Source organism: Canis aureus, chromosome 29 (genome assembly GCF_053574225.1).
Source record: "Canis aureus isolate CA01 chromosome 29, VMU_Caureus_v.1.0, whole genome shotgun sequence".
Lineage (NCBI taxonomy): Eukaryota > Metazoa > Chordata > Mammalia > Carnivora > Canidae > Canis > Canis aureus.
The window spans coordinates 1,187,369-1,213,585 of NC_135639.1; the positions used below are offsets into that span (position 1 = coordinate 1,187,369).

The 26,217-nt window shown below is 49.9% G+C and overlaps 1 protein-coding gene across 4 annotated transcripts in view; it reads right to left on the reverse strand.

The window, feature by feature from the left end:
• The window catches only part of PPP2R2D (protein phosphatase 2 regulatory subunit Bdelta), a 52,563-nt gene that overhangs the window by 6,326 nt on the left and 20,020 nt on the right, over positions 1–26,217 (reverse strand). Inside the window, exons 1-9 of one of the 4 annotated variants that reach the window (XM_077877174.1) lie at positions 24,068–24,195; positions 17,471–17,568; positions 13,537–13,702; positions 13,022–13,134; positions 9,554–9,731; positions 5,882–6,046; positions 4,639–4,808; positions 4,477–4,568; positions 1,461–2,259 (exon numbers count right to left, since the gene is read on the reverse strand). In XM_077877174.1, coding sequence (XP_077733300.1) covers positions 1,980–2,259; positions 4,477–4,568; positions 4,639–4,808; positions 5,882–6,046; positions 9,554–9,731; positions 13,022–13,134; positions 13,537–13,702; positions 17,471–17,568; positions 24,068–24,080 — 1,275 coding nt within the window. In that variant the 5' untranslated portion in view covers positions 24,081–24,195 and the 3' untranslated portion in view covers positions 1,461–1,979. Of the gene's footprint in view, positions 1–1,460; positions 2,260–2,787; positions 2,937–4,476; positions 4,569–4,638; positions 4,809–5,881; positions 6,047–9,553; positions 9,732–13,021; positions 13,135–13,536; positions 13,703–17,470; positions 17,569–24,067; positions 24,196–26,217 lie in introns of those variants that run through there. The other 3 variants (XR_013367639.1, XM_077877173.1, XM_077877175.1) reach the window with 3 other exon arrangements.

A 26,217-nucleotide genomic window follows, 5' to 3' on the forward strand; every position in this document is an offset into this window, starting at 1 on the left:
TCAAGGAAACAGAATTCTAAGAATGCAAACAATTCACACAACTAACTTTCCGGAACAGAGACAATGTCTGTAATTGTAAACAAAAGAGGGAAGTTTTAGAATAAGAAAATAGGTATTTCACAAAGGATATAAACAAGAAAGAAATATAAATGAAGTCTGCAAACCACAGGACGGTCACCTCACTAGCAGGACACAAGGCGTAACAAGTTGGAAGCGTTGCAGGCAGAGGAGGGGGCCGGCCGCATCCCGGGAGCGCGTGTCCCGCAGGAGCTGCAGCTGCGCCCAGGGGCCCGCACCCGGACCACGGGGCAGCCACGGGGACAGCGGCCCTTCCGCTGGGTCCCCTCCCTGGAGCTCACGTGCTACTCGGGAAAAGCCGTCCCAGCACAGTGCAGATCCTGTTAAACATTTAAAATTTATTAACCCTCTTGTCAAAACAGTTGAACACGCATGTATGATCCCATTAGAACTTTTCGACGGGGCCAAGGAGGCCTAGTACTTGGAGAACTCCGCGCCAGATTCAGAGATTGTGCCACGATGGAGCCCCGTGACAATCAGCTTTAAATTAACTGTACTTTTAGGGATCCCTGGGTGGCGCAGTGGTTTAGCGCCTGCCTTTGGCCCAGGGCGTGATCCTGGAGACCCGGGATCGAATCCCACGTCGGGCTCCCGGTGCATGGAGCCTGCTTCTCTCTCTGTGTGTGTGACTATCATAAATAAATAAAAAATTAAAAAAAAAATAAATTAACTGTACTTTTAAATCCTCCAATTCTACCTTAATGTGAGTTAAAGCGGCTCCCATTAACATTATTCAGGGTAATGAACAGGTGGGTATCGTGAATAATCAAAACACACCTCGATTTCAAGAGCAGGGTGTGTGCGCGGCCCTCCAGTCCCCTGGAGGACGTGGTGTGTGAAATCCCAGTGACTTCTAGTCACAGAGCATCGTCAGCCTCTGGATTTTGTCTTGGGAAAACCTGATTTCTGATATCAAAGACCCTGCGTTACAATACACCCCAGGCAGTGGTGGCGTCACGCAGGAATTACGACAGGTTAACTGTGCTGCCTTGAAACACGCTATGAAATTCAGCATGCATGGAATTTCAGCAGTTTTTAAAAAGAATATCCCTCCCACAAGTACTCTTCAAAGCAGTTTGGAAAGCAAGCACGTGCGTTCCTGTGACCCGGAGGTGTACAGGACACACACTGGCTCGGGCAGCAGCAGCTCTGCGGCTCCAAGTCTCCTCACAGGTGGTCCCAGGTGAGGCTCCATGCAGACCCCACCTGGCACGTAACCTGCGCTAACGCCGCAGAAGCAAACAGCCGCAGAGCCTGGGACGGGCGGGTTCAGAGCTACCATTCTGCAGACCGAGGACAAGAGGTTTTCAGATTGTTCCAAAGCACGATTCTGCATGACTTCATGATGTGCAACGAAGGCAAATAAAAAGCGGATACTTAACTTGGATTTAAAAACACTTTATAGTGTGTTGCTTTTATTCAGTGGTCACACCAGAAGGTGTGATGGCAGATACAGGTGTAGGGGGAGTAAAGCTGCCTGAGCCTGCTGGGGACCCCGTGCCCTCCACGGGGCCGCCCGGGCTCGGAGGGAGGCGGAGCGGGGGGCACGGCGGCCGCGGCGGAAGGCGCGAGTGTGATGGGGCGGGGGAGGCTGCAGAGAGAGACACGTTCCATCAGACGGCTTTTCTCCTGGGTGGGAACTTTTTGGTCTACAAATTGGAAAGGAAGGCTCAGACTGAAATAAATACATTTATTTTGAGTGATGGCCTTTACTGGGCACTGTCCACCACATCCGCGCTGAACGGTGTTCTGCGGGCAGCGGCCCGGGCCGCCTCGCCGCAGGGGGAAGGCCAGGCCCCCCAGCCATCCAGGGGAGGGGGCAGCGGCCCGTGACTTCTCACAGGGAGGATGACGCCCCTCCGCTGAGAAGACGGCCGGGCTCAGTCCCTGCGCTGGCTTCCTTAGTTGAGTTTGTCCTGGAATATGTACAGGTTGTTGGTGGCAGCCACGGCGATAATGTTCTCCGCCGGGTGCCAGGCCGTGTGCAGGATCTTCTTATTGAAGTCCAGACTGTCCACACTAATCTCGTCCTTCTTTCTCTTACCGCCTGTACACACTTTCCGAGGCTTTAAGCTGGCCCGAGGCTTGCTGTTCTCCCGGGAGGCTTCCAGCGTGACGTCCCTCCGTGTGTTCCGGTCAAACATCCTGAAGAAGTTGTTGTAGGACCCGGTCATGATCGCACTGCTCAAGACAAGAAGACAGAGTAACGCTCGTCAAGGACGAGGCGCTCAACACCCCCGCCGCAGGTGGGCCTAGCGCCCTGGACGCCCAGCGCGGGTCCCCCCACCCTCACTCAACAAGACCATTTGTAGAATTAAGAAAGGACAGTAAGAATGGTCGGGAGAGAAATGCAGTGAAAATTTTCTACTGAACTGCATCTATGCAATCACATCGGCAAAAATTAAATAGTACAGAATAAAAGAGGAAAAAAGGCACAGTCATACTTTTAATTACAAGCATTTTTTTTTTTTTTTTTTTTTTAGTGATCCCTACACCCAAAGTGGGGCTCGAACTCATGACCTTGAGATCAAGAGTCGGGTGTTCTCCTGAGTGAGCCAGCCCAGTGCCCATTAGTGCATTTTTAAAAAGAAAAAAGGACGCAGTCATCTGTCCCAGCCATGAGTACAGTGTGATTTATTTTCGGGTCTTGAACACCTGCAACTCTGTCAATGACTCAAAGCTGGTTTGTGTTCAGTGAACATTACTCACACTTGTCCTAGTGTATTCTGACGTCAGTTCTTTCACAGGAAGCTACAGGAGCATTAAGTGACGTCCTAGACCTTAGTGTGGACTCAGCCACTGCCCTGCTGCCCACGACCTTACTGGTCCAGGATTAATTCTAACGGCTTCCACGATGTCTGCAGTCGAAAACGTCTGTTACATTGGTACAAACTTCTGGTCTTTTTCAATAAAACCAGGAGGATCCTCGCTCACAGTGTTGCCATGATTTGGCCCGTGGCTTTAGAGTGAGCCTCACTGCAGATGAGGAAGCGGTTCAGACCTCGCCCCACAGACCCTGCTGGCAGCACAGCCCCGTCCCTGTGGCTCCCTGTCATCTCCCCTGAGAAGCCCCGGGCCTCCCGTCTCACGGCGGCCCAGCTCGTGGTGGACCCTGACCACCTGAGCAAATCCCTCAGGGTCTGAGTGCACCTAAAACTGCACCCAGAAAACAGGATAAACTCAGAAAAGTCTACTGCTAACCATCCTCGTTCCACTCCTGAAGCTCCAGAGCGCACAGCACCACTCAGACTGGGGCCCTCCCCGGCTCAGCCTCATGTGCGAGGCCACGGACATGGAAGGCCGAGCAGGGAGCACGCCCACGTGCGGCTTATGTCCACGCTCCTCACACTCCACTGCGTCGGCCACAGCCCCTCGGAACAGACTGCTAAGAGATTCTTTCAGGAGGAAGCTATCTCATCAGTGGCACGCATCAGAACTGCTGGTGCCTGGCAGAGATGAAACAGCTCCAATACAGACTCTCTCTTCGGCTCTCCTGACCAACGCGCCTATGTGGGCCTGGGGGTGGGGCTAGGGGTGGGGGGTGCTCCTGCGCACTTGCCCAGGGCCCCAAACCACATCACGGGCCAGCTTCCCGAGCGGCCGGCCAGGAGCCATCCCATTCCCTGGGGGCAGAGTGCAGGTCACCTCCCAGGTCATGCTGTCCCTCAACAGGTGCTTCTGGGCAAGAAGGCAGGGCAGAGTTTGCAAGGGTGAAAGAACAGCTAAGCGTTGCTGGAAAGCCTCTGAATGGTCCTGCGGATGGGTAATTGAAAGGCATTTTTCAGTATTTCACAGGCAGCAGGGCCAGGTGTGGAGGCCAAAGGGTTTTCAGAATGTCCACTTGGTCCCTTATGGCCAGCAGCACAGGCCTTCTGTCACAGCATCCGGGGAGGCCCCACATGACACACAATTCTACTAGAGACGACGCAGGACAGTGTCTTTCCAGACCCAGAAATGCGCGGAGTTGTCTGACACCGAAGACGCAACCCCTAGCAGGCCTGCCCGCCCGCCGTTACTGTCTTCCAAGAATGTGCACAAAACCACCCACCGAGACACCACAGCTGCCCCCCTGTAAAGTCCGCCAGGACTTCCCGTCAGCCACCCACCCCTCTTGCTGCTCAAGCACAACCACCAGTGAACTCGGAGGGCACTTTCTTCTCCCCGCCAGAAGAAAAGGCAAACTAGAATGTGGCCATCACCATGCTTGGCCTTCTCGCTCATCTTGGAAATGATACAAAATCAGTTACTTTTAAGATATTTAAAACGCATTTTAAACTTTGTTGAAAGGAACCTCATTAGCACGTGTACTGTGTGAATACGGACGGGACCACAAGTGCGGGGGAGCTGGCTGGGCGGCCCCTGTGCCCCCGAGGAGGCCCGTGTCGCTGCAGGCCCTACCTGTCCGAACCGCTCCAGCAGCACTCGAACTTGTCAAAGATGCAGTCGTTTTCGTACAGAGAACAAAGCTTGCTTCGCAGGTACTCGTGGACCTTAATGAAACCACAGGCAGGTTAGACAGTGTTGAGCGCGTTTGGCGCCATCCCTGTGTGGCAGCCTCACCTGGTGGGTCTCCACGGGCCGGCTCTCCATGTTGAGGTCCCACACCTTCACCGACAGGTAGTCTCGGGTCATCATGTACCGACCACTGTGACTGAATTTCACATCGGAGATGGAGGAGATTATTTCTGAGAAGAAGGACCTACTGCTGGGATCTTCGGGTTCTTCAAAAACTGAAAAACACAAAGTTTTCAGCTTCTGTTTAAAAACCAGACGTGTGTGGTGGGGGCGCAGTCAGGTACGTGACCAAGTCTCGTTTTTGGCCTAGGTTGTAATCTCGGGGTCATGGGCTCAAGCCTCCATCGGGCTCTGGGCTCAGCACCGAGTCTGACTGAGATTCTCTCTCCCTGCCCCTCTCCCGCTCGTGAAAGACATAGGCCCACGTTGTAGGAGGCTCACTCTTCATTGCAGGAGCCCTATAGAAGGAGTTCTTTAAAACACATTTAGCCATAGAAAAATGAGAATAAGGCAAGAAGGTTATTGAGAGCCAGTTAGAGCAAGCACGCCTAAGGTCGGGCACTGCTGGCGTCCCTGCACTTCATAGGGGGAGACACTCCAGACACACCCGACGATCAGTGAGTGGCCTGCGCCAAGGGAGAAAGTGTCACAGGACGGGAAAATCCCACGCACATTCCTGACAGGACGGTTTCACCTGTCCGTGCCCTGGGGACACGAGCAGTCTCCAGTACACAACAGTCCTCAGCACAGGACCTAATGCACGACACACACACTTCCGGTTTCCTAGAAGGCTGGGCCTACTCTTTATGGCTAAACATAAAAACAAAACTTTCCTCACCTAGAAGAAACTTCAAGGCTCAGAGGATTAAAGCGCTAGAGCTTCGCCTGAGGGAACTGGCTTCAAGTCCAGCAAAAGCTCACTGTGAACAGAGCCCATCCCGACAGCTGAGAACCGTCACGAGTGAGATGCGTCCTGGCAGCCTCAGCCGAGGTCCTAATGCACAGAGGTAGAGGCAACAGATGGTTCTCGGCCGGACGCCGCCGGGGAGCCCTCTGACGAAGCACTGAGATTCTGGGCAGAGTAACACTACGGGCTGCCCCGCCACGGGACACCTACCGGGGAGTCCGCGTGGTGCCACCAAGGCCCACCCTGGGACTTATGATCAAAAGCAGGTCCTACGCTTGCACAGGGCTAAGGAGACCAAAGGACACGGTAAGTCTTGGGAAATGGTCTTGTGCCTGGAAAACGAGGATTAGCACCGATATTCTGAACCTTCCGGGCACTTACACTTCGCGTGTCTGTCACACAGGGCCGAGGAGCGCATGTCACACAGTCTGATGGTCCCTTTGCTGCTGCTGTAGACAAACACGTTGCACTGGTGCGGGTGGAATTCGGCCGCCGTGATCACCTCCGTCAGCTCCTCCATGTTCACAGGCTTGATGTCTACGATGTCTGGAGACGCACAGTTAAGGCAGAGCGCTGGGAGGGCGTTGGTCCACATTCAAGCAAACAGTGGGTGAGAAACAGCCCACAGTGAGGGTGAAGGGCAGACACGTACAGGAGGTGATCCTCCAGACCGTATGCAGAGGAGCATGCCAGTCAGAGCACCCGGGTCACCACTCCAACTCCTGCCATGTGCCTCACCGGGCCCGGACCCATGCACACACCAGCACTGCCTGCCTCCTGCTGCTAGCACTAACCTTCCATGGGAAGACGTTCACAGCAAGATCAGACATGCTTAATGATGTGAATAAGAAAAAGAAGCAAGCATCCACATTTGCACAAAAATTCCATACTTCTATCCATAAATTACACAGAAGAGAACTGCCAAATTCCAAGATGCTGCTTTTTCAAGAATCTTTTCTGGATCTGCCATCAAGAGTTCATTCTAAGCAGTTAGAACAGTGTTAACGGGGGATCCCTGGGTGGCTCAGCAGTTTGGCCCGGGGCATGATCCTGGAGACCCAGGATCAAGTCCCGTATCGGGCTCCCTGCAGGAACCTGCCTGCCTCTCTGCCTGTATCTCTGCTTCTCTCTCTGTGTCTCCCATGAATGAATAAATAAAATCTTTAAAAAGAAAAAAAAAAAAAAAAAGAAAGAACAGTGTTAACGTTGTAGCTTCCCAAATATAGAAATTGCTCAACTAAAAAAAAAAAAACAAGGAAAGGATAGAGTTTGGCTTTGGGCCATGATGGAACCAACTGACACAGGTAAGAAAGCTGACACCACAGCTCGTCTCTGGACATCGGAGCACAGGCAGTGGCCCTGGGGGGCTGCTGGAGTCCGGAGAAGCTCATGGGACCTTCAGCGCCAGAGCAGCGCTCCCAGCAGGTTCAGGGAGGAGCGGTCAGCACCAGCCCTGTGGAGAAGCCACACAGGCTGCTGGGGACACACCTCGATAGCCCGAGAGTGCCCTGCTCACACAGGGCATGATGTGCAAGGGTAACCAGGAGGCAAGAAGCCCCAAGTGCACTGAGGAGATGGCTGTCGGTATGCAGACAGGTGCAGAGGTATGGGGCACGGCAGGACCAGGGCTCTCATGTGAGCAGATCAGAAGGATTTTTAAAGTAATAGCATGAATGGATCTAAGTATATGAAAGTATATGTGTTTCATAACCTAGGTCACAAGGAAGGTCATCTGAAACATGATCGTGGGGCAAACTTTTATAAAAGCAATGAAAAATAGGACTGCGTACACAAATCACTTATGAATTAGAGTCCTCACAAATCATGAAGGGAAAAAGATGAGCTTCCACAGGAGAAAAATCACAAAGGACAGGAAAAAAATTCACATTAATGGGCAGTAAATTAACAGAAGATACTCTGACTTACCTATTATCAAAGAAATTAAAAATGGTCTTATTTTGGCTTTACTGATGTGCAAAGTTGTTTTCAAAAGACCCAGTGTTCTGGACCTAAAACAAACACTCAGGGGTGGTGGAGCAGCCCTGTCTCCAAGCCCACACAAAGTATCCAACTCGCAGCTCTGCTAGGCAGCTCCTGTCCTACGGACCGAGGCTCACAGGTGTGAGTGCACAGGCGTGGGAGCAGAGCCACTTGCCACAACGCTGAGGAACCGGAAACGGTCTACAGCTCGCAGCGTGTACAACACATCCCGCAGCGCAAACCTGCATCACCGACAGGGAAAGAGAGCTCTGATGCATCACGACAAAGATGAGGCTGACGGCAGGGGCTTCCTGCCATGCACGGGCCCTGTGCTGACAGCTCTGCACCCATGGGCTCTCGGGTTCCACACACCCGCAGGCAGCACCCCAGGAGCGTGGGTTAACAGAGGAGGAGAAAGGCCTGGGCAGACAGAGTGACCTAATACTAATTAAGGTCATCACGTGGAGGCCGAGAAAAATTAAGACCATCCCACCTAAAGTTTAGCATTAGCACAAGTACAGCCATCTTAGGCCCCTGTGAATAAGAGCTGAACTTTATGGGAAAAACTGCAGAATGTCCTCGGCAGGTAATCCCTTATCAGAAAGACAACAGAGCCCACGCCCATGGTAGAAAGTCTCATTCAATGCCCTTGAAAGCCCCACATCAGAATGAAAACAGAACTTGGAGAAATTCTTCCACCCCTTCTGAAAATCCCCTAGACCAGCCTATAAAAAACCCAGCTGTAACCCACTTCGAGGTCCAAGTCCCTGCTCCGCTGTGTCGGGCACACTTGGACGCAAGCTCGAGCTTGCTAATAAAACCCTCGTGCGCTTGCATCGGTGTCGGCTCCTCGGTGGTTTCTCGGATTCGCAATCTTGGGCACAACAATCAAGCTGAACTCGGGGGCCTCTGACACTCCCGAGCGCTTGGAACTTCATTACCACTGAGTAGAGGATGAGCCCTGTCATTCTTAAACAAAAACTTCCTTTCACAGACATAAAAATGTTGGAAAGGTACACATCAACCGCCTACAACAGTTAAACCTTTGAAGGGGGGGATTAAGGGGGAAGAACTTCCCTTGAATTATCTGAATTCTGTTCAAAACGGTCATGTATTAAGAGAAGGATTTAAAATATAAGAATTTAAGGAGAATAAAGAGAAAGCAGGGCCCACACGCATGAACCCTGAAAGACGAGAAGTCCTGCAAAGTTGCAGAAAGAAGAGACACAGCAGGCGTCAGCTCCCCAGCACCTTGGCCACCAGCGTGCGGGGTCCGGCTTCCGCTAGCTGCCGGCACCACACAAATGACTGTACTGTTGTGCGCTTTCTTCGCAAACTAATGAAATTAGTAACCAAATCAAGTAAAAGGACAACAGATAATAAAAATCAAGTGTGAAACGTAGAACTTTCATGGATTTCCTCAAGTGCAAGGGAGCACACACATGCCAAACCCCATCTCGACTGCAGCACCTCTGGACAGCCTGACAATGCTCCCAAGCATGAGAAATTCTGATGAGGCCCCTTGATGTGCACAAATGACAGGACTCTCATTTCTGGAGAAATCCACAACTTTTAAGATGGGTGACTACCAGTAGTATGTAGATTTTCACTGGAATAGTAACAGCATCACTGCAGCCTTCCCAAAAGACCTGAATGTCTATTCCTTCAACAGCTTGTCTTCTGAAACAGAATGCTTACGCGGTCGGTCACTCCTCGGACTGGATGACTAGCCACCAGTCTACCCAAAGCCAGTGTCTTCTATTCTCCACTAGCAGATCGGGGTGGGGCGGGAGGGACCAGGCTAACGGAACCTCCATACACACTATTTAAATCACCTTTCAGGAGCCCAGGAGGGCAATGGACTTGAGGTCATTCTCATTCTGTAGAGAACCTTCCCGAAGGGTAGAAAGCAGTTCCCATTTTTAGGGACACGTTAAATCAGAGACCTTACACCACAGGCAGCAGGCCACATTTATGAGAGCAGACTGTAATGCAGGAGCAGACACGCACAGAGAACTTCCCTGAAAAACAAACCTATGACAAATGCCAAGACGGCCATCTGAGGAAGGATACTAAAACTTCTATCTGTGATTTCTAAATGCCATAGATTAATTCTCAGGTCATCTGCAGAAAGATATGTTTCATGATCACTATTTACTGAAATGGAATTTATATGATATGTGTGAGCATTTGCAAAAATTCGTCGTGGACTTGCTTCTACCATAAGATCCATAGGCTTCAATATTGGGACCTAGAAATGGAAGGAAATAGGAATTCAAAACAAAGATCACCGCAGCATAATATTACAATACTTACAGTAGGAAACAAAAAGGAACGCATCTATTTTCCCTGCGAGCTGAGAGTTTTGTAGGTCACCCTAAGTGACCAGCAGACAGAGCTATGGAGACAGGCTGTGGGCAGGGTCTTGTCCCTCCTGCGGCCAGCACCACGGCAGATTAAACTGGCTCCCAAACAAACTGCCTGCAGGGCATGGGTGCCTAACGGCGTGGCTTCGCTTGCCTGCCCGTCCCTGGAGCCACAGTGAGCTGTCCGGCAATAAAGTGTCCGTGGAGAGACCCAGTCAAGGACCAACCCCTCTGTCCTTGCACTTGCTGCCCTGAAGAGTGACAGCCAGGTGCCTGGGCCTCTTCACTGCCCTGGTGCCCTGCTGCTCGGCGCACACACCCTGTGCTGGGGAGGGGTGCAGGGATGGGAGAGCGCACAGAAGGGCCCTCAGAGAGCTGGGGAGGTGCCATGCTCGATCTGGTGCTGGCTACCTGGGCAGGTCAGCCTGTGAACACTCATGGAGCAGTTTGCCTCTATGGCAGATACAGTTTCTTTTTTCTTTTTTTTTTTTTTGCAGATACAGTTTCTCGTATGTATAACATACTCTAATAAAAGTTTCTTTCTTTCTTTTTTTTTTTTTTTAAGGGGCACAAAAACCCATCTCTGTGCTGTGTGCTGTGGTCAGGGAATAGGACACCTACACCAACAGGTAAAGAGTGGAGTTAGCCAGGCAACAGATGAGAGGAAGGGGTTGGTGTGAGCACACAAATGCCAACACAAGAGGCAGGGCGCCATTATGGGTGATCGTGCCCACATGTGAGGATAGGAAAAAAGTCCCAATGTCACTGACATCTAGTGGGAAAGAAGGCAGAAGTTTAAAAGCAAAATAAAAAAATTAACAGTAATAACTTATTTTTCTAATTAAAAGCCAAAGGGAGCACCTGGGAAGTCTAGAGGAAAGCTCTCACATCATCTGCTCTGCCCAAAAGTCTGCAAAAATGAGCTTGGGGAAATCTGCATTAATATTTCCTTCATTTTCAACCAGCTAGGTGCTGACACCATAGTAGCATTTTCTGGAGCAGGACAGGTCTGTTCTGCAGGCACAGGGCAGGCCACCACCGCCCTCTGACGAGTCCCTAAGTGATCAAAGCACATGGCAACTCTCATGCTGGGACAGAAAGGCTGCTCCTTCTAACCAAGTCCCTTTTCTGGCACTAAAAATTTAAGAGGAAAATTTCAAAAGAGCAATAGTTGACTCCTACCGAACTAAGTTTAGATAAGCAGTCCTTTTTTTAGCTTTCAGAGAGGCAATTAAATCAAATACGGGCCTAAAGTCACAAAGGTCAATTTACAGCCTGTGACTCTGAAACCACAATGTGTTAATAACAGCCATTTCTGATGAAATGACACTTTGGCCAGTTAGACCAAGTGTGTCTGGGTGAATGTATAAAAGTGCTTCTGAAGAAAACCAGCACTGGGCCCAGTAAGACCCCTGGTTCTTCTAGCAGAGGCATGCAAGCGTCTGGTGTGGCGAAGTGGGCTGAGCTCAGGGAGAGGGTGCTCGGCGGAAGGCTGTGACAGACAGGAGACCAGGGCAGAGCAAGGACAGCCCCCAGGGCACCCAGTGCCTTTTCTGTTCTGTCACACTCAGAGTTTCACATGTTGGCAGCTGTCACCCCAGTGCCGTCACTCACAGGGCTTTATTACAGCCACATGGATGTGAAAGCAGGGGCACGGGGGCACAAAACCTGCCCACGATTACATCAAAACATCTTGGTTCACATCAGGGTTTTATAAACTCGACCTGAGTCAATTACATTGCTTCTCTGTGTCAACTCTCTGGACGAATGGCAACACTCTGGACCTAAGTCTATGAGCCATCCTGCTCTTCTTGGCCACGCTGCTGTCTTTCCAACCATGGGTAGCACTGCCTCCACTGCTGGGCTGTGGCTCTGTCCTCTGCACCTACCACCCAGCACCGTGGTGCACCGAGCACCGAGAGCATGAGGGACAGACCTGAGACAGGCCACATGCACTCTGCCCCCAGTGTCGCTACGGTGGGGTGTGGAGCAGGGAAGCGTCCCTGCAATGTGGTGTCCCTCCCTGTGGCACCTCACCACTAATCTGCAATGTGTTCGCTATGTAGGTCTTCACTTGATAAACAATATTCAACAATGTAAACTTTGTTAAAAAACAAATAGGCCAACCAACAGACTTCAAATGTAGCAGGTGATGGTTTTAGGGACCATGTCGAACGACTTCCAGCGTTGGTCCCCCCGCTACTGCCTGTGCGCACGGGCGTCCCCACCTCTTTCCCCAGAGCCCATCCAATGTCACACACCCTCCAGGGTGCGCACCACTGGGCCAATCACAAGACAATGGACCTGACTCAATTCCTTTTACTCAATTTCACAGATGTTAAAATGTGGACAAAATCTAGGTATCAGAACTTATGAAAATGGTCATTTCGAAGGGTGCCCAGCGATACCAAAAAGGGAATGAAGGATACTTAAAAATTTAACAATCAGGGGCACCTAAGTGGCTCTGCTGGTTAAGTGGCTGCCTTTGGCTTGGGTGGTGAATCCAGGGTCCTGGGATCGAGCCCCGCGCTGGGCTCCCAGCTAAGCAGGGAGTCTGCTTCTCCCTTTCCTCCCTGCTTGTGCTCTTCTATCTTGATCTCCCTCCCCCCACTCGTGCTCCCTCTCAAATAAATAAATAAAAACCTTAAAAAAAAAGCATTAAAAAAATTTAACAGTTAGAATAAGAAGTGATGATACTATGGTCAGGCAAAGAATTCTGAAAGCTCAGTGTGTGCCTCAGCTAACAGGACACCAGCTAATGGGAACCCTGGCCGTGCACGCCTCGTCTTGCATCCAAAGCCCACAAGGCTTCCTTCAGGACACCGCTCTGAGTCCCATGTGCACTGCACCGCCACCTATGTGCTACTTACAACCTCTGCAGTGTGAGGCAGCTCACACACTGAGAGAGATTTCTTCTGTAGGATTAGATAGGAGTCTTTAGGATCACTAGATTTTCTGAAGATACCGTGTGACTTCCAGCTTATGTGAATGAAATACGAGGAATCCCAATTTTAACACACATATAAACTGACGACTAGGATTACAAGCAGCTTCCACGAATGAGAAGGCAGGTGTTGCAGCAGTCCTACTGGCCGCCTTCTCTACCAGCTGATTAGGTGCTGTCCCCGACACACTAGGAAGAGAACTGGGTAGTTTGAGGAAAGGCAGTGTGTACCCGCAGTGCTGTAATTCGAAATGGGTCTCGAAGCCGTCCATCTTCATCTTTCAAGTTATAACCTTCTGCTCTTTTGTCCCGTTCACTTATTTTCCATAATTTAATAGTTTTATCTGAAAATAAAAACCTTAGTTTCCATATTAAAAGAAAAACTGATTCATGCACCACTATTAGTCCAGTATTACAGCAGAAAAACTACGTGGTTCTATGTTGATTTATAAGCTATGAGACTTTGAACATTAATTTCTAGTTAGAGATAAACCTGGATTTTGTCAGCGTATTAAGTAAAGATGTGGAAGCATGCGCCATAGAGCAATGCCACACGGGGAGTGTATGCACGTGCTCACTTCTATATACTTTAAGTTTTTAGCCTATCACCTGCTATCTAGCTAATAATTTACTTTCTCCCCAGAGTTTAAAGCAGAAAATAAAAAGTAATGTAAAAATTTGCTACACTCGGCAAATTAAAAATAAAATCCTAAGTCAAACAACCACTTAAAAATAAAAGCTCTTACCATTTGTAGAGAGTAGAAAATGAGCAGCATTCTGTTGTGGTAACCACCTAATTTTATTAATTTTTTCCTCAATTTCTAGACTTTTCAAATAGTCAAACTCTGGTTCATGACTTTGAAAGGTACTGTAAACATTATATTCTCCCCTAGAGTGAGGGCGGCCTTTATTCTGCAAGGAAACATGAGCTGTGTTAATGAACAAAGCACAGTGCGGAGAAAAGTTCAGTCCCATCAATCTGAATATAAAATGATCACACACAGTTTTTAAAGTTCAAGAAAACCCTGGTCAAGAACTGACAGGCGACACTCCGACACTCCGTAACAGAGGCTTTCCCAGACCTTCTGTCCTGCTCCCCTGCACGCGCTCCGGAGCAGGGCCTGCGCAGGAGCCAGTTGAGGCTCCTGCACGTTTACATTTTTTCTGGAGAGGCTGGTGGGCCCACAGGGGGCAGCACTGTGCAGTGTGGCGCACAGCTGGGGAACAGCCAGCCAACACACTTGTACCCACCCCCACCCGCCACCCCCGCCCCGGGGTACAGTCACCCATGCGGTGACCAGCCCAGCAGAGGACATCTGTGATGGCACTTTTTCACACACATAAAACTTTTCTACACATTACAGTAAAAGTAGAACACCCTTGGGGAGATGCATATTGTCTTCAATAATAACCCACTCTGGGAAGGCAGAGTAAGGAGGAGGTAAGATCTGGGAACAAAGCTGGACAAGATGGGGAGAGCACAACAGGAGCCGAGGGCTTGCTTTTCTTTTAGGAAAGAATAATACCTGGGTGGTGGGTTCATAAATGTAATTGTATTAATTTGAAATCATCTGTATCCAGAATGACATTTCCTATGAAACAATAAAAATACTACATAATTAAAAACCAAGGATACCAAGATTTTAATTCTTGGTATATAGTCAGCACCTAAAATCACATATTTTAACACTTTAGGCTGTGTGTCAAAGAAATCAAATGAAACGGAGGAACCCTTATGTCTAGATTTCTTTATATTTCTGAATTAGGATCGCATATTATGAATCTGCATGGCTTTTTTGTGTGCTGGACTCTCCTGGAAACCATGCATGGACTCCAGGATCTAGGACATGGTTTCCATGAGCAGGTGTGTGAGGTGCATAAACTCTTCCGGCCCGCACCCCTCTCTACAAGTAAGGAGAATACCAGCAGATGCTTCTAATTTTCCAATGAGAAAAAGGAAATGGAAATCTTAAAAAAAAAAAAAAATCTGTGGAATCACTTAGTTCCACACCTCAAGACTATAATGAACTCTGAGAAAACAGAATAGGAACAGCTCTACGAGGTGCCCACATGCACGTGCTGCCCATCCTCCCAGGCACGCTCTCCAGGAACGGGAGCCCAGGGCAGACGCTTCTTGCACTGCAGGCCCATCTTCCTGTTAGGAGCCACACCAACCCCCACACCTAAAGCCTCTGTCTAATAGGTGAGACCCCACATCAGGCTTCGAGGACCCACCGGCAGGGACTGGTGTCCATGCTCTGTCCAGGGAGGAGTTAGGTACAGAAAAGGCGAGAGGAGGGGCCTCAAGACAGACGTGCCTGCCTGCGGCAGGTGGGTCCTGGGGAGGGCAGAGCCAGAGCCATGAGGCTGCCAGCCTAAGTAGCTGGGAACAGGATTGACAAGCAGGACAGGAAGATGATGGAAGGTGCATCTGGTTTTCAGACACATGGAGTGCTGGTGTCACTAGAGGAACTACTCAAACAGAATAGTTTGCAGAGTGAGCTGCAGAGCTGAGCCCCCTCCCTAAACTGCTCACCTTACACTGACACGTTGGGCTTCTTGAAATGGATGGCGCTGCTCTAAAAAGAAAAAAAAACTCAAAAATCACCCCGCTGCCTTTGTTCCCTACGGCACGTTGGTGCACATACTGAACTCCCGACAGCTCCCTCTGGCCCCAACCCCCAGGCTTGACATTGACACCTAGGCCCCCGTCGGCCGTCAAGTGCAGCCCTGCGGCATCCTCACCCTGTGTGCCTCGTGCAGGCCGGTGCGCCAGCGCTCTGCAGGGAGGGCGGTGGCCGCATACCTGACGGCACTGGAAAAATCCAAGTCACAGTGAGGGTTACATATGACAACTACCGGAATAGTTTCAAAATAGATGGAACATGAAGGCTCTATGTTAACCAAAACATGAAGAAAAACATGGGGGAAAACAGTTGCCCAGGGTTTATGAAGTTGCAGATGGCCAGGATTATCAAATTTAAACAAAGTTAACAACCCCCTGCTGTATAATTGTGCTCTCTCACATTATTAATCATGATTTAATACATCTGAACAAAACACGTCATGCTACAGGTTCTCAAAATTGTAATGCCCAACATTTTTTGTAACAAGATGCTTAAGTTTAATTATAATCTATTTCACATTTGAAGGTAGTATCTTTTAGGTTTAGTGACTCACAAAAATGAGAAAAATTTCTTTTTCTATAAGGATACCATTAAAATGGTGAACTTTAAGGAGCTAAAAGTGAACTCTTAAATTTACAACAGCTATGACTCAGTAATCTGTTAAATAATCCTTCTGCTAAAAGTAATAAACTCCACTGATGCTGAAAGGGATAAAATACATAGTTCTTTTAAAACAGCACCATCTCATAATCTACCTCTGGGGAAAGAATGCAAAATTATAAACTTATCAAACCATCTATGAAGATCTAGAGAGACTATCTCCATAAAAGAATTCCACCATTACAAACCAGAAAAATAGGATTAAAAAGGTTTTAAAATCTACATGGATGTATCCAAATTAGAGCTGCAACAGGTCTATTTTAATAACGATGCTGGCATCCCATAAATCTCTTCCCATTTACCAGAGCAACCCTCCACTCCTACTGTGGGGGCACCCAGGGCTCACTCTCCCGTAGATGCCCCTAGGCACCCCCTCTCTGGTGGCAGGGCCGGCATTCGCTGCCTTGCACATCTACTGGAAGGAAGCAGAGGCCCACCAGCTGCCATATCAGTTTTACCACAAAAATAAGAGACTAGAATCTGGAGATGAGAAAGTAACTGCCCATGACCTGCCTGGACACAGACAAGGGACTCATGTGTGAAGCTGTGAGGGAAAGAGACGGATCTTGACAGAAACCCAGGCCTGGCTGCACCGTGGTCCTCGCCTGGAAACATGTGCACAGCAGCCCAGCGAAACAGCAAGTGATCTTGCTTCCTTCATCAGCAGTCATCACGAACTCTGATGAGGATCCCCAGAAAGGGGAGGCGGTGCTGGCAAGACCTGGTTCTCCACCCCATTCTGAAAAAGAGGGCTTCTCTGCCCTTTCCCCCCCAAAAGGGGGAGTGACCTAAAAAAACTGCTCATGAGGGCAATTCATCTTTGGGGTCCTCCCTTCCTCCCAGCAAGGACGGTGCGGCCCTCAGGGGGCAGGGCAGCAGCAGGGTCGCTCACCTCTGACTGAGGAGGGAGAGAGAATTCATGGCCCCCCAGGACACACAGAATCTTGCCTGCAGCTAGTGCGGCAGGAGCCATTCGGAGCACACTGCACAGCTGGACAAGGACTGGGAGCCAGCACCTTCACAGGCTGAAGTGATTTTCACCAACAGCCACTTTAATTACTTACAGGATGAAAGCAAATAGAGGCAGAACTTCATCACGCCACATCCTGCATTTGGTCCTCACGACAGCCTGTGGGTAGGGCAAGGACTCCCTGCTCGCTGCCCCCCGAAGACACGGGCACAAGGGACTCAGTTGGGGCCCAGTGGTTGGATGTCAGGGAGCTGAAACACAACCTTGCTCACCCCCGCGATAAGCTTCTCAACAGTTAATGTGATGTAACTGAATCTAAGTGAAGTCAGAGACTGAGATAAAGTGCTTGTGCTCCTTTCCTTCCTTCCAAGTGACACGAGAAAGGCTGGATTTCATTTGGCTTGTGGACTGTGAATCACTGACCTCTTGTTCCCGCTGAAAAATAACAACTCTGCCGCCCTTGTCTCCTGTTGCAAGAAGGTCTCCAGAGTAATTAAATTCAACAGTTGAGATGATGTCAGCTGTCAATAAAATACAGAAATAATTCACCAGATTAGGATTTTGAAAGGAATAATAATATCAAAGGTCAATAAAAAAGATTCAAAAGAAAGACACATATAAAACTTTCTCCCTGGATAAAGCAACATTTTCATGGGAAATGTGTAATTCCCAAGCAGCCCATTGTGGTTCTGGCACCCAGAGCCCAGGAGCACATATGGGCTTATGGGTTTTGCTGAGTGGATTGAATGCTTGGTCACTAGGACCCCAGGATTTATCTAGACAGCACTATCTTTATATAAGAATACAGAATAAAATTTAGAAAGTCAATGGAAAAAATAAACCAAAAATATTGGTCCTAGAAGACTGCTGTCTCATTTTATGATGCATGCAGGCATGCCTAATATTAACTTATAAATCTGATTCTTACAGGACATTAACCGATGTTTTAATACTCTTTGCAATAACTTTTGCTAGATTCTGTACAAAATAACATTATACACAGTACAAACCTCCTTCATTGACTGGATACAGTCATTACCATTGAGAATGACACCATCACCTAGTCACACTGCTGGTTGGACACCTGACATTTCTGACATTATCCACACAAAGATCCTGGCCATCAGCTCATTAAGGGTAAAGGCCACAGGGTACAGACAGGCAAGGGGGAAAGAAAAGTTCTTAGGTGTCCTAAGGCTAAGGCCTAGAGGGATAGATTCAACTTCATGAATTTCATGAATTCATGAAATGCACTCCTGGATCAAGAAAAATAAAAAAGACAGTTTCCTCCCACACGGGGGCGCTGCGCGTGGACTGATTCAGGACAAGGACCTGGGCTTGGTCCCGCACAGGCTGCTGTCTAGGCTGCTGTCGGCAGGCTCCTCCACCCCAGGGACCTGTCACCTTCATCAGCTGCCCTGGACAATCTCCTCTCTGGCTGCTGAGAGGACGAGGATGAGCTGGGTCAGCACCAACCCACCCCTGCTGCTGGGACACCAGTGCAAAGGGCCCGGCCAGCTGTGAGTGCTCTGCACAAGCAGGGCCCCACGGAGGCAGCGGGAGTGTTCAGAGACCAACACTGCTGCACAGCTACTGTGACCAGTGTGTCCAATACTAAGAAACAGACCCCACAACTGAAAGTGCTTGAAGAACTCCCCCCCACCCGCCCCAAAGCTGCCATAAGTCCTACAAATCTTAAAGGTGTGCACTAACATTTTCGCCAAATGGTTCATACAGAACTTCCAGAGAAACAAGCTCTCACCTCACCTGCGCTGTGCATGACCTTTACACACACACTGAATTCTTTTGCCTGGGATGTCTTTCCTTCCTTTTTTTTAAAGAAACAAAAAACAGGACTAGGAGACTAGGCTTCTTGTTAGAAGTGCCACTTTTAAAATTAATTTCCTCAAAATAACCCAATTTGCTTAAATGAAATTAAAACATTCTGTATTGGACTAAATGGGACTAAATCTGTCATTCATACCCAGGGGGTGTACGATATTATATAATTAATGGCATTCTAGCTCTGTCAGTGATTTTTAAACTTAATTAAAATGGACTAAATCTTTTAAAAGAGAAACTTCCATGACTGCCACTGGTGAGAAATTATTTTCATTAAGCTATGTAAATATGTATGAATCTAAAATTAGAATATGCTGTCCGCAGAGTTTAGAAGAGCTCTAAAGTCAAAATAAATATACAAACTAAATACTAACAACATTACAAAACAGAATGTATATTATCAACATAAATTTAATATGATGGCCATTACTTTACAAAACTAGTGTGATGCTTAAAGTGTAAATATGGTGCTGAGGGCGCCGAGGGGGCTTGACACCTGCCGCACACCGCATGGTGGCTCTGGCAGCTAGAGGCCCCTGCGCAGGGCCCGCTCGGCGCCGCTGGCCACAGGTGACGGCACTGCGTCTCCGCACAGGGGCGGCGAGGCTCCCGGGCGCCGAGGCACTCTGCTGGGAGGGCATCGTCTGGCTGATGCAGAACTTACTCAGGAAACGTTCAGGTCGGACTCAGAAACCATGATGCACATGTGGCAGCCCTAAGAACCCAGCTCTGACTTTCTGTCCGGTGTGGCCCACTGTGGGCACGGGCCTTTCCCTCCCACCACCACAAAGGTGCCGGAGAGAACCGGAAAGGTGTCCATTTACAAAGCGACAATGGTGGGCAGGCTTCGACACGCAGAAGACGGCAAGGGGCGGGAGGCATGGCAGGTGACAGTCTCAGTGCACACGGGGGGCCGAAGTCTCAAATCTGCTGGGGGCCTCAGCCACGCTCCACACCAGGTGCTGGGCATGGAGAGATGGCAGGAGGCCATTTACTGAACTGCTGAGTCCCTAAGCTTGTCCCCATCCTGTGAAGTGAGAGCATGCGGCTCCTCCCCTTCCTGCTGCCCAAATGCCAGCTGCCAGGAGGGACGAGTTCCCACCACCTCCAGGACTCCTCTCCAAAATGATAAATCTGGGTAGAAAAGGCTTCAAGGTTCAAACCCTTGGGGTCCCTAAAGAAATGACCAAGCACAGGGAAGCCCTCCAGGTGAAAAGCCCACCTGCTCACGGAACTGCCTGTTGGCACCAAAGTGGCTGCATCTTAGACATGAACCAGCAGCTCAGGCTCTGCAGATGGTGAAAAGAAAATACCAGAACAAGGAAGCTGGAGGGAAGAGGCACAGCGCATCGCCAAAACATCAAAGACACGACAGTTCATGTCCTCAGGGAGCTAATATTGTTCTAAGTGAGCATGGCCCTGCGTGAAGCTGGTGAGCCTCCCGGCAGCCCCGGCCCGTGCTAGGGCGCAGGGTGCCATCACGTGCAGCGGGCTTCGGGGGGAGCGGCATGCCACTACCCACTGCCCTCTACCCACTACCCTCTACCCACTACCCACTACCTCTACCCACTACCTCTACCCACTACCCTCTACCCACTGCCCTCTACCCACTACCCACTACCCTCTACCCACTACCCTCTACCCACTACCTACTACCCTCTACCCACTGCCCTCTACCCACTACCGTCTACCCACTACCCTCTACCCACTGCCCTCTACCCTCTACCCACTACCCTCTACCCACTGCCCTCTACCCACTGCCCTCTACCCACTACCCTCTTCTACCCACTGCCCTCTTCCCACTACCTCTACCCTCTACCCACTACCCTCTACCCACTACCCACTGCCCTCTACCCACTACCCACTACCCTCTACCCACTACCCACTGCCCTCTACCCACTACCCTCTACCCACTACCCACTGCCCTCTACCCACTACCCACTACCCTCTACCCACTACCCACTGCCCTCTACCCACTACCCTCTACCCACTACCCTCTACCCACTACCCACTGCCCTCTACCCTCTACCCACTACCCACTACCCACTGCCCTCTACCCACTACCCACTGCCCTCTACCCACTACCCACTACCCTCTACCCACTACCCACTGCCCTCTACCCACTACCCACTGCCCTCTACCCACTACCGAGAAAGGGAAAACAGGCAAGTGTGCTTTGAAATTCAAATGGTGGAAATAAATGTAAAACTCAGCACCTCTTAGAGCAAAAACACAAAGAGGTGGACGAGAGGAAAGAGAAGATAATCAGAGGGTCAGGTTAGGTGGCGCGTCATCCAGGTCACAAGCTCCAGAAAGGCGAGAGACAAGGAAATGACGCAAACATCAAAGGAGCCCGGGAGCCCCGGCCGACGCGGGCCGCTGAGCGCCGGACCTGCCCCGGCGGCCTCCGGGACAACCGTGACACAAGGACAAGAGGAGGCTCTCAAGTCCTCCACGGAGAGCCAACAGGTCCCACACCAAAGGGCTCGGAGCGCATCAGACGGGATGCAGGAAAAGGGCGGCTGGAATGCAGCCATCCTCGAGATTCTGAGGAAAAGGGGCCCCCGGGTGGCTCAGCGGCTGAGCGTCCGTCCATCCGGCTCCGGCTCCGGGTCCCACGTCAGGCTCTTTGCGTCCAGCCCGCTTCTCCCTCTGCCTGTGTCTCTGCCTCTCTCTGTGTCATGCATAAATACAATCTTAAAAAAGATAATTCTGAGAAAAAATAATTTTCAACCTATGATTCTACACAAAGCCAAATTTTCAATTGCGTTTAAGAGAGGAGTAAAGATGTTCTGGAACATGCAAAAACCACAACCAAAGCCCCCTTCTCAGGAAACCACTGGAAGATGCAAGTTGGCAAATGAGAATAAACCAAGGCAAAGGAAGATGGGGGACGTGACAGCCCAACACTGGCGAGGACAGTCCCAGGACTGGAGCCAGGGGCCCCGCAGAGCCGCAGGCCCCGCGGGGAGACGTCGTCACTGGGGGAGAGGAGGGCTAGAGGGACTCACAGGCGGGGACACCGCACTGGACACAGAACCGAGCTGTGGACCCGCGAGGCAATCATTAGCTCCGGGAAATGAAGCCCGCGTGGAAAAGAAAACGTCCTCTTCAGTTAGTAACCGACACTATCCGCACAGTCAGCAGGAGACGCCCCACAGGATGCTCTCAACTCTCTTTCCATTTTTTTTTTTTTTTTTTTTTTGCAGGAAAGGCAGGGGTGCACGTGGGTAGAAGGTGATGTGAGCAAAAAAGCTAAATCATCAGTTGCCATAACAGGAAGTCAGTACTTACTGTTCAAAATAAACCCAGGAAAGAGCCGTTAGCAGGAGAGGGCCCAGTCAGGGGCCCCGAGGAAGCTTCTGGGCTGGGTGGGCAGGTGGGGAGAGGCGCGGGAGGGCAGAAGGAGCAGGAACAGGACATGTGGAGGGGAAGGGGCCCAGAGGGAGACTGTCGTCAACAAGGCGGAGACCATGAAGCCACGTTCACGTGCCCGCAGCCTGGCGGGGCCTAGGGGGGCTGGCGACATGGGGGAGCAGGGCCCCCACCCTGGGAAGGTGCGTGGCGGGGGGCGGCGTGGGCAGTCGGGGAGGGTGGGGCGCACGAGAGGCGGGTGAGCACCCAGGTTCACAAGTGGTCTCATCAGATGGCAGCTCTTCATTTCATCAAGGAAACGCAGGACTGCCACAGTATCGGTGCCCGGGTGAGATCCGAGGGCAGCAGCTGATTCTCAACGTGCAGCGACGTACTCAGTGACCGCTGTAAGCGGGCGGCTGCCCGGGACCCTGGGGAACAGAGCACGGAGTCCTGGTGCCCGGGCGGACATCTCAGTGAGTGGAGTCACTATGAATGAGCCCCTTGAGCAGAGCTTCTGGAACGCTCGGGCAGGCAGATGGGGAGACAAGGTTTGGGTCCTGCCAGGAGCAGGACGATGGGGGCCGAGACACAGACTGAGCAAGGGGTGGCACGGAGTCAGGCCTCGGGGCCGGGGGAGGCGGCCAGCAGTAGCCGCGGGTCCGGGTGTGTGTCTGAGTACACAGGTGCTTGCTGGATTAGTCTTGCACTTTCCCAAACCTCTAAGCTTTTCAAAACAAAACATGCAAGTGTGAACATTTCATTTCCTCCACGTCCGTCGATCTGTACTGCCACTGCCCTGTGTCCAAAGTGACCGTCATCTCAGGCTGAATTACCGGGCAGCCTCCCGCCTAGCTTGCTCCACTCCCTCCCACGCCCGTGGGAGCTCCAGCTGCCCAAGGCAGAGAAGGAACCTTCTCAAAGGCATGAATCGGACCATCACCCTGCTTAATGGCCTAGCAATACACAAGTGTCAGCACTCCTCCGTTTACCAAATAGTACACAGAATCAGAACTTACTACCCAAATTGTTGAGTCATTGTCAAAACAAAATGAAACCACAACAATGACAGGGAAGATACAGTTTCCAGCTATTTCATTTTTTCTCTCCTCTCTTCAGGTAGTTCAAGTTGTGGAGGATTACTTAAATGCAACCTCCTGGCCAGAGACCTGTCTGTCCTTGGTAAGGAATGCAGCTCCGCTGACCCCAACAGCAGCAGCAGGACGTCGGGGAGACCCAGACCTGTGCACGCTCCTCCTGAGACCACCAGCCCCTTCCTGACCTTCTCACCTCACTGCCGGCACTGCGTGAAAAAGTCCCAGAAAATGGTCATGATGAAAGCCAATCTTCTTTTCCCCCTTAAGGTCTCATCAACACCCCATCCCAGGCTAGTAAGGATCTCGAACAGTGCTCATCCTCTTCAGCTGTCAGCCAAGGCAAGTGAAAACCACCACACACCCGCCCAAATTGCTGTTCCAATGTCACAGGATGGGGAACAACAGGAACTCACACACTGCTTGTGGCAGAAAAACTGCACAAGCCCTTGGAAGACTGTTTGGCAGCGTCTGCCAAGGCTCAGCAACCACACATCAAGGACCCAGAAACCCCACACCAGACACACAGCCGCCAGCAACACAGGCGCTTAGTGCTACAGCACCTACAGAGGCACATTCACACAACAACCAACCAGAATGTCCAGTAGAAAGAGGCACACATGGTGGAGCATTCATAGGGTGACACCACACAGCAATGAAAGCAGGCAGATTTTGGCCACACCAAGCAAAAGAGATTAGTCTCACAAAGAAAATACTACAGAGCACTTACGGTGTGATCCCATTTATATCAAGTCCAAAAGCAGGGGAACTGAATCCACAGTGCAAGTATGGCCAAGGGTAGGTGGGTGCTTTTCCGATCTGGCTCCCAGGCACCCGGGACTGTGCACTCCATGCTTGTGTGTTTTCATCGGCAGCAAACCTCATCGTACCTCCCCTACATCCTGTTTACTGGTGTCCACCTTCTCCCAGGCTCTCATCCTGGGCTTCCCAGGAGCTGACTCAAAAGCCGGCCCTCCCCCGCCTGGGCCTCCAATCACGGAGCTGTCCAGCAGCCTTCCCTAGAAGAGGGGTCTGCTCTCGCTCTCCCGCCTCCATGGCCCTCCACAGGTGCTCCCAGACCACCTGGCAACCACCTCTTCACCCCTCGTCCTTGCCTACACTTCCTGCGCACCAGTCCCCTGCCTCACCGTTAGTGATTCTGCCTATTTCACTCAAAAACAGAAGCACCCAGAACAGATCCTTCACATAGTTGTGCCACCAGGAGGGTCCTGCCCCACCTGGGCTCTTCGAGGATTCGGCTCGGAAGACAACCTTCATGCTATGACACCATCCATTTTCGCCCTCTAACAGATAGATTAGTCCTAATTTCACATAGACATGCTGTAATCTCTCATCTTAAAGAAAAAAAAAAGCTGACCTCCACTTCATCCTCTTAAAACAAAGCTGGACAGTGCTATGGTCTCACAGTCTCCACCTCCTTTCTTCCCACCCTTTCTGGAGCTCACTCTAAGGCGTGTCTGCCTCCACCATTCAGCAAGATCACCTGCTTCAACCCACCCAGGTCCTTTCTTACTGTCACCAAATCCATTCTCTCCTCTATCTCTGAACTCTGTAAGAGGTGTATCAAGGGCACTGACCACACTATTTACCTTATGCTCCATAGTACCTGTTAGAGTGGCATGCGTATATATTATAGGAACTCCGAACTATAACACAGATAATTAATCCAGTGACACAAGGCTTTGGGAAAATCACACTAAGATATTACTGACTATATTCAGATTTATGAGTACTATCTACTCTCCAAGGACAAAAAGTCTACTGAGAATGTCAGATAAATAGAGAATTTCTACTTATTATGGTGAATACAATGATAGAGCACTCTGAAATGTAAATTACACATTTACATAAAAAATTTTCTACTAGCAGACACAAATAAATGTGCATGTATATATATGAATGTATATATTTACATATATAAACACACACAGATATTGCATTTTTAACTATCTGTTCAAAGCAGATCACCAAAGGCAAGAGTTCTCTTTCAGAAACCAGACATGAACTAACAGAAGTGAATTAAGCCTTCACCAAACATAAAAAATGGAAAACCTGTAAGAGATATAGTAGGGTTCTAAACCAGACACACTATAATCTCAAAAGCAACTAAAACAGTTTCTCCAAATTATGAGTAGACTGGATAAAATGGCACAACAGAAGGATCTGAATATCATTTTCTAGTCAATCACTAAAAAAACAGTTTGTGGCAGATTATCTAAATAAAATGGAAAAATCAGAAAGGACAACTGAAAGTCATTTTTTCTGCTACCAGAATAAACAGTATTTTAGTAAAAGGAAGAATAACTGTATCTTAGGAATGAATACAAGGATGGTTTAACATCTCAGGATAAACCAACACAATAATATACCATGTTAATAGAATTAAAAGACAAAAAAAAAAAATCACATGGTTATCTCATCTGTAGACAAAGCACTTGACAAAATCTAGCACCCGATCATGATAAAAGCGCTCATACACTAAGAACAGAAGGGACCTTCTTCAACTTGATAAAGAGCACCTACAAAAAAAAAAATCCACAGCTAACATCACACTTTGAGGGAGAGAGAGAGAGGCAGAGACAGTCAGAGGGATAAGCAGGCTCCATGCAGGGAGCCTGATGCAGGACTCGATCCTGGGACCCCAGGATCACGCCCTGGGCTGATCACGCCCGCTAAACCGCTGAGCCATCCAGGGATCCCCTAACATCACACTTAATGGTGAAAATGTGGATGCTTTCCCCATAAGATCAGGAAGACAAGGATGTTTACCCTGAACATTTCTGGGAAGCTTTCTCCTGAAGGTTCCAGCCAGAGTAATTAGGCAAGGAAAATGAATGGCATCCAGATTGAAAAGGAATA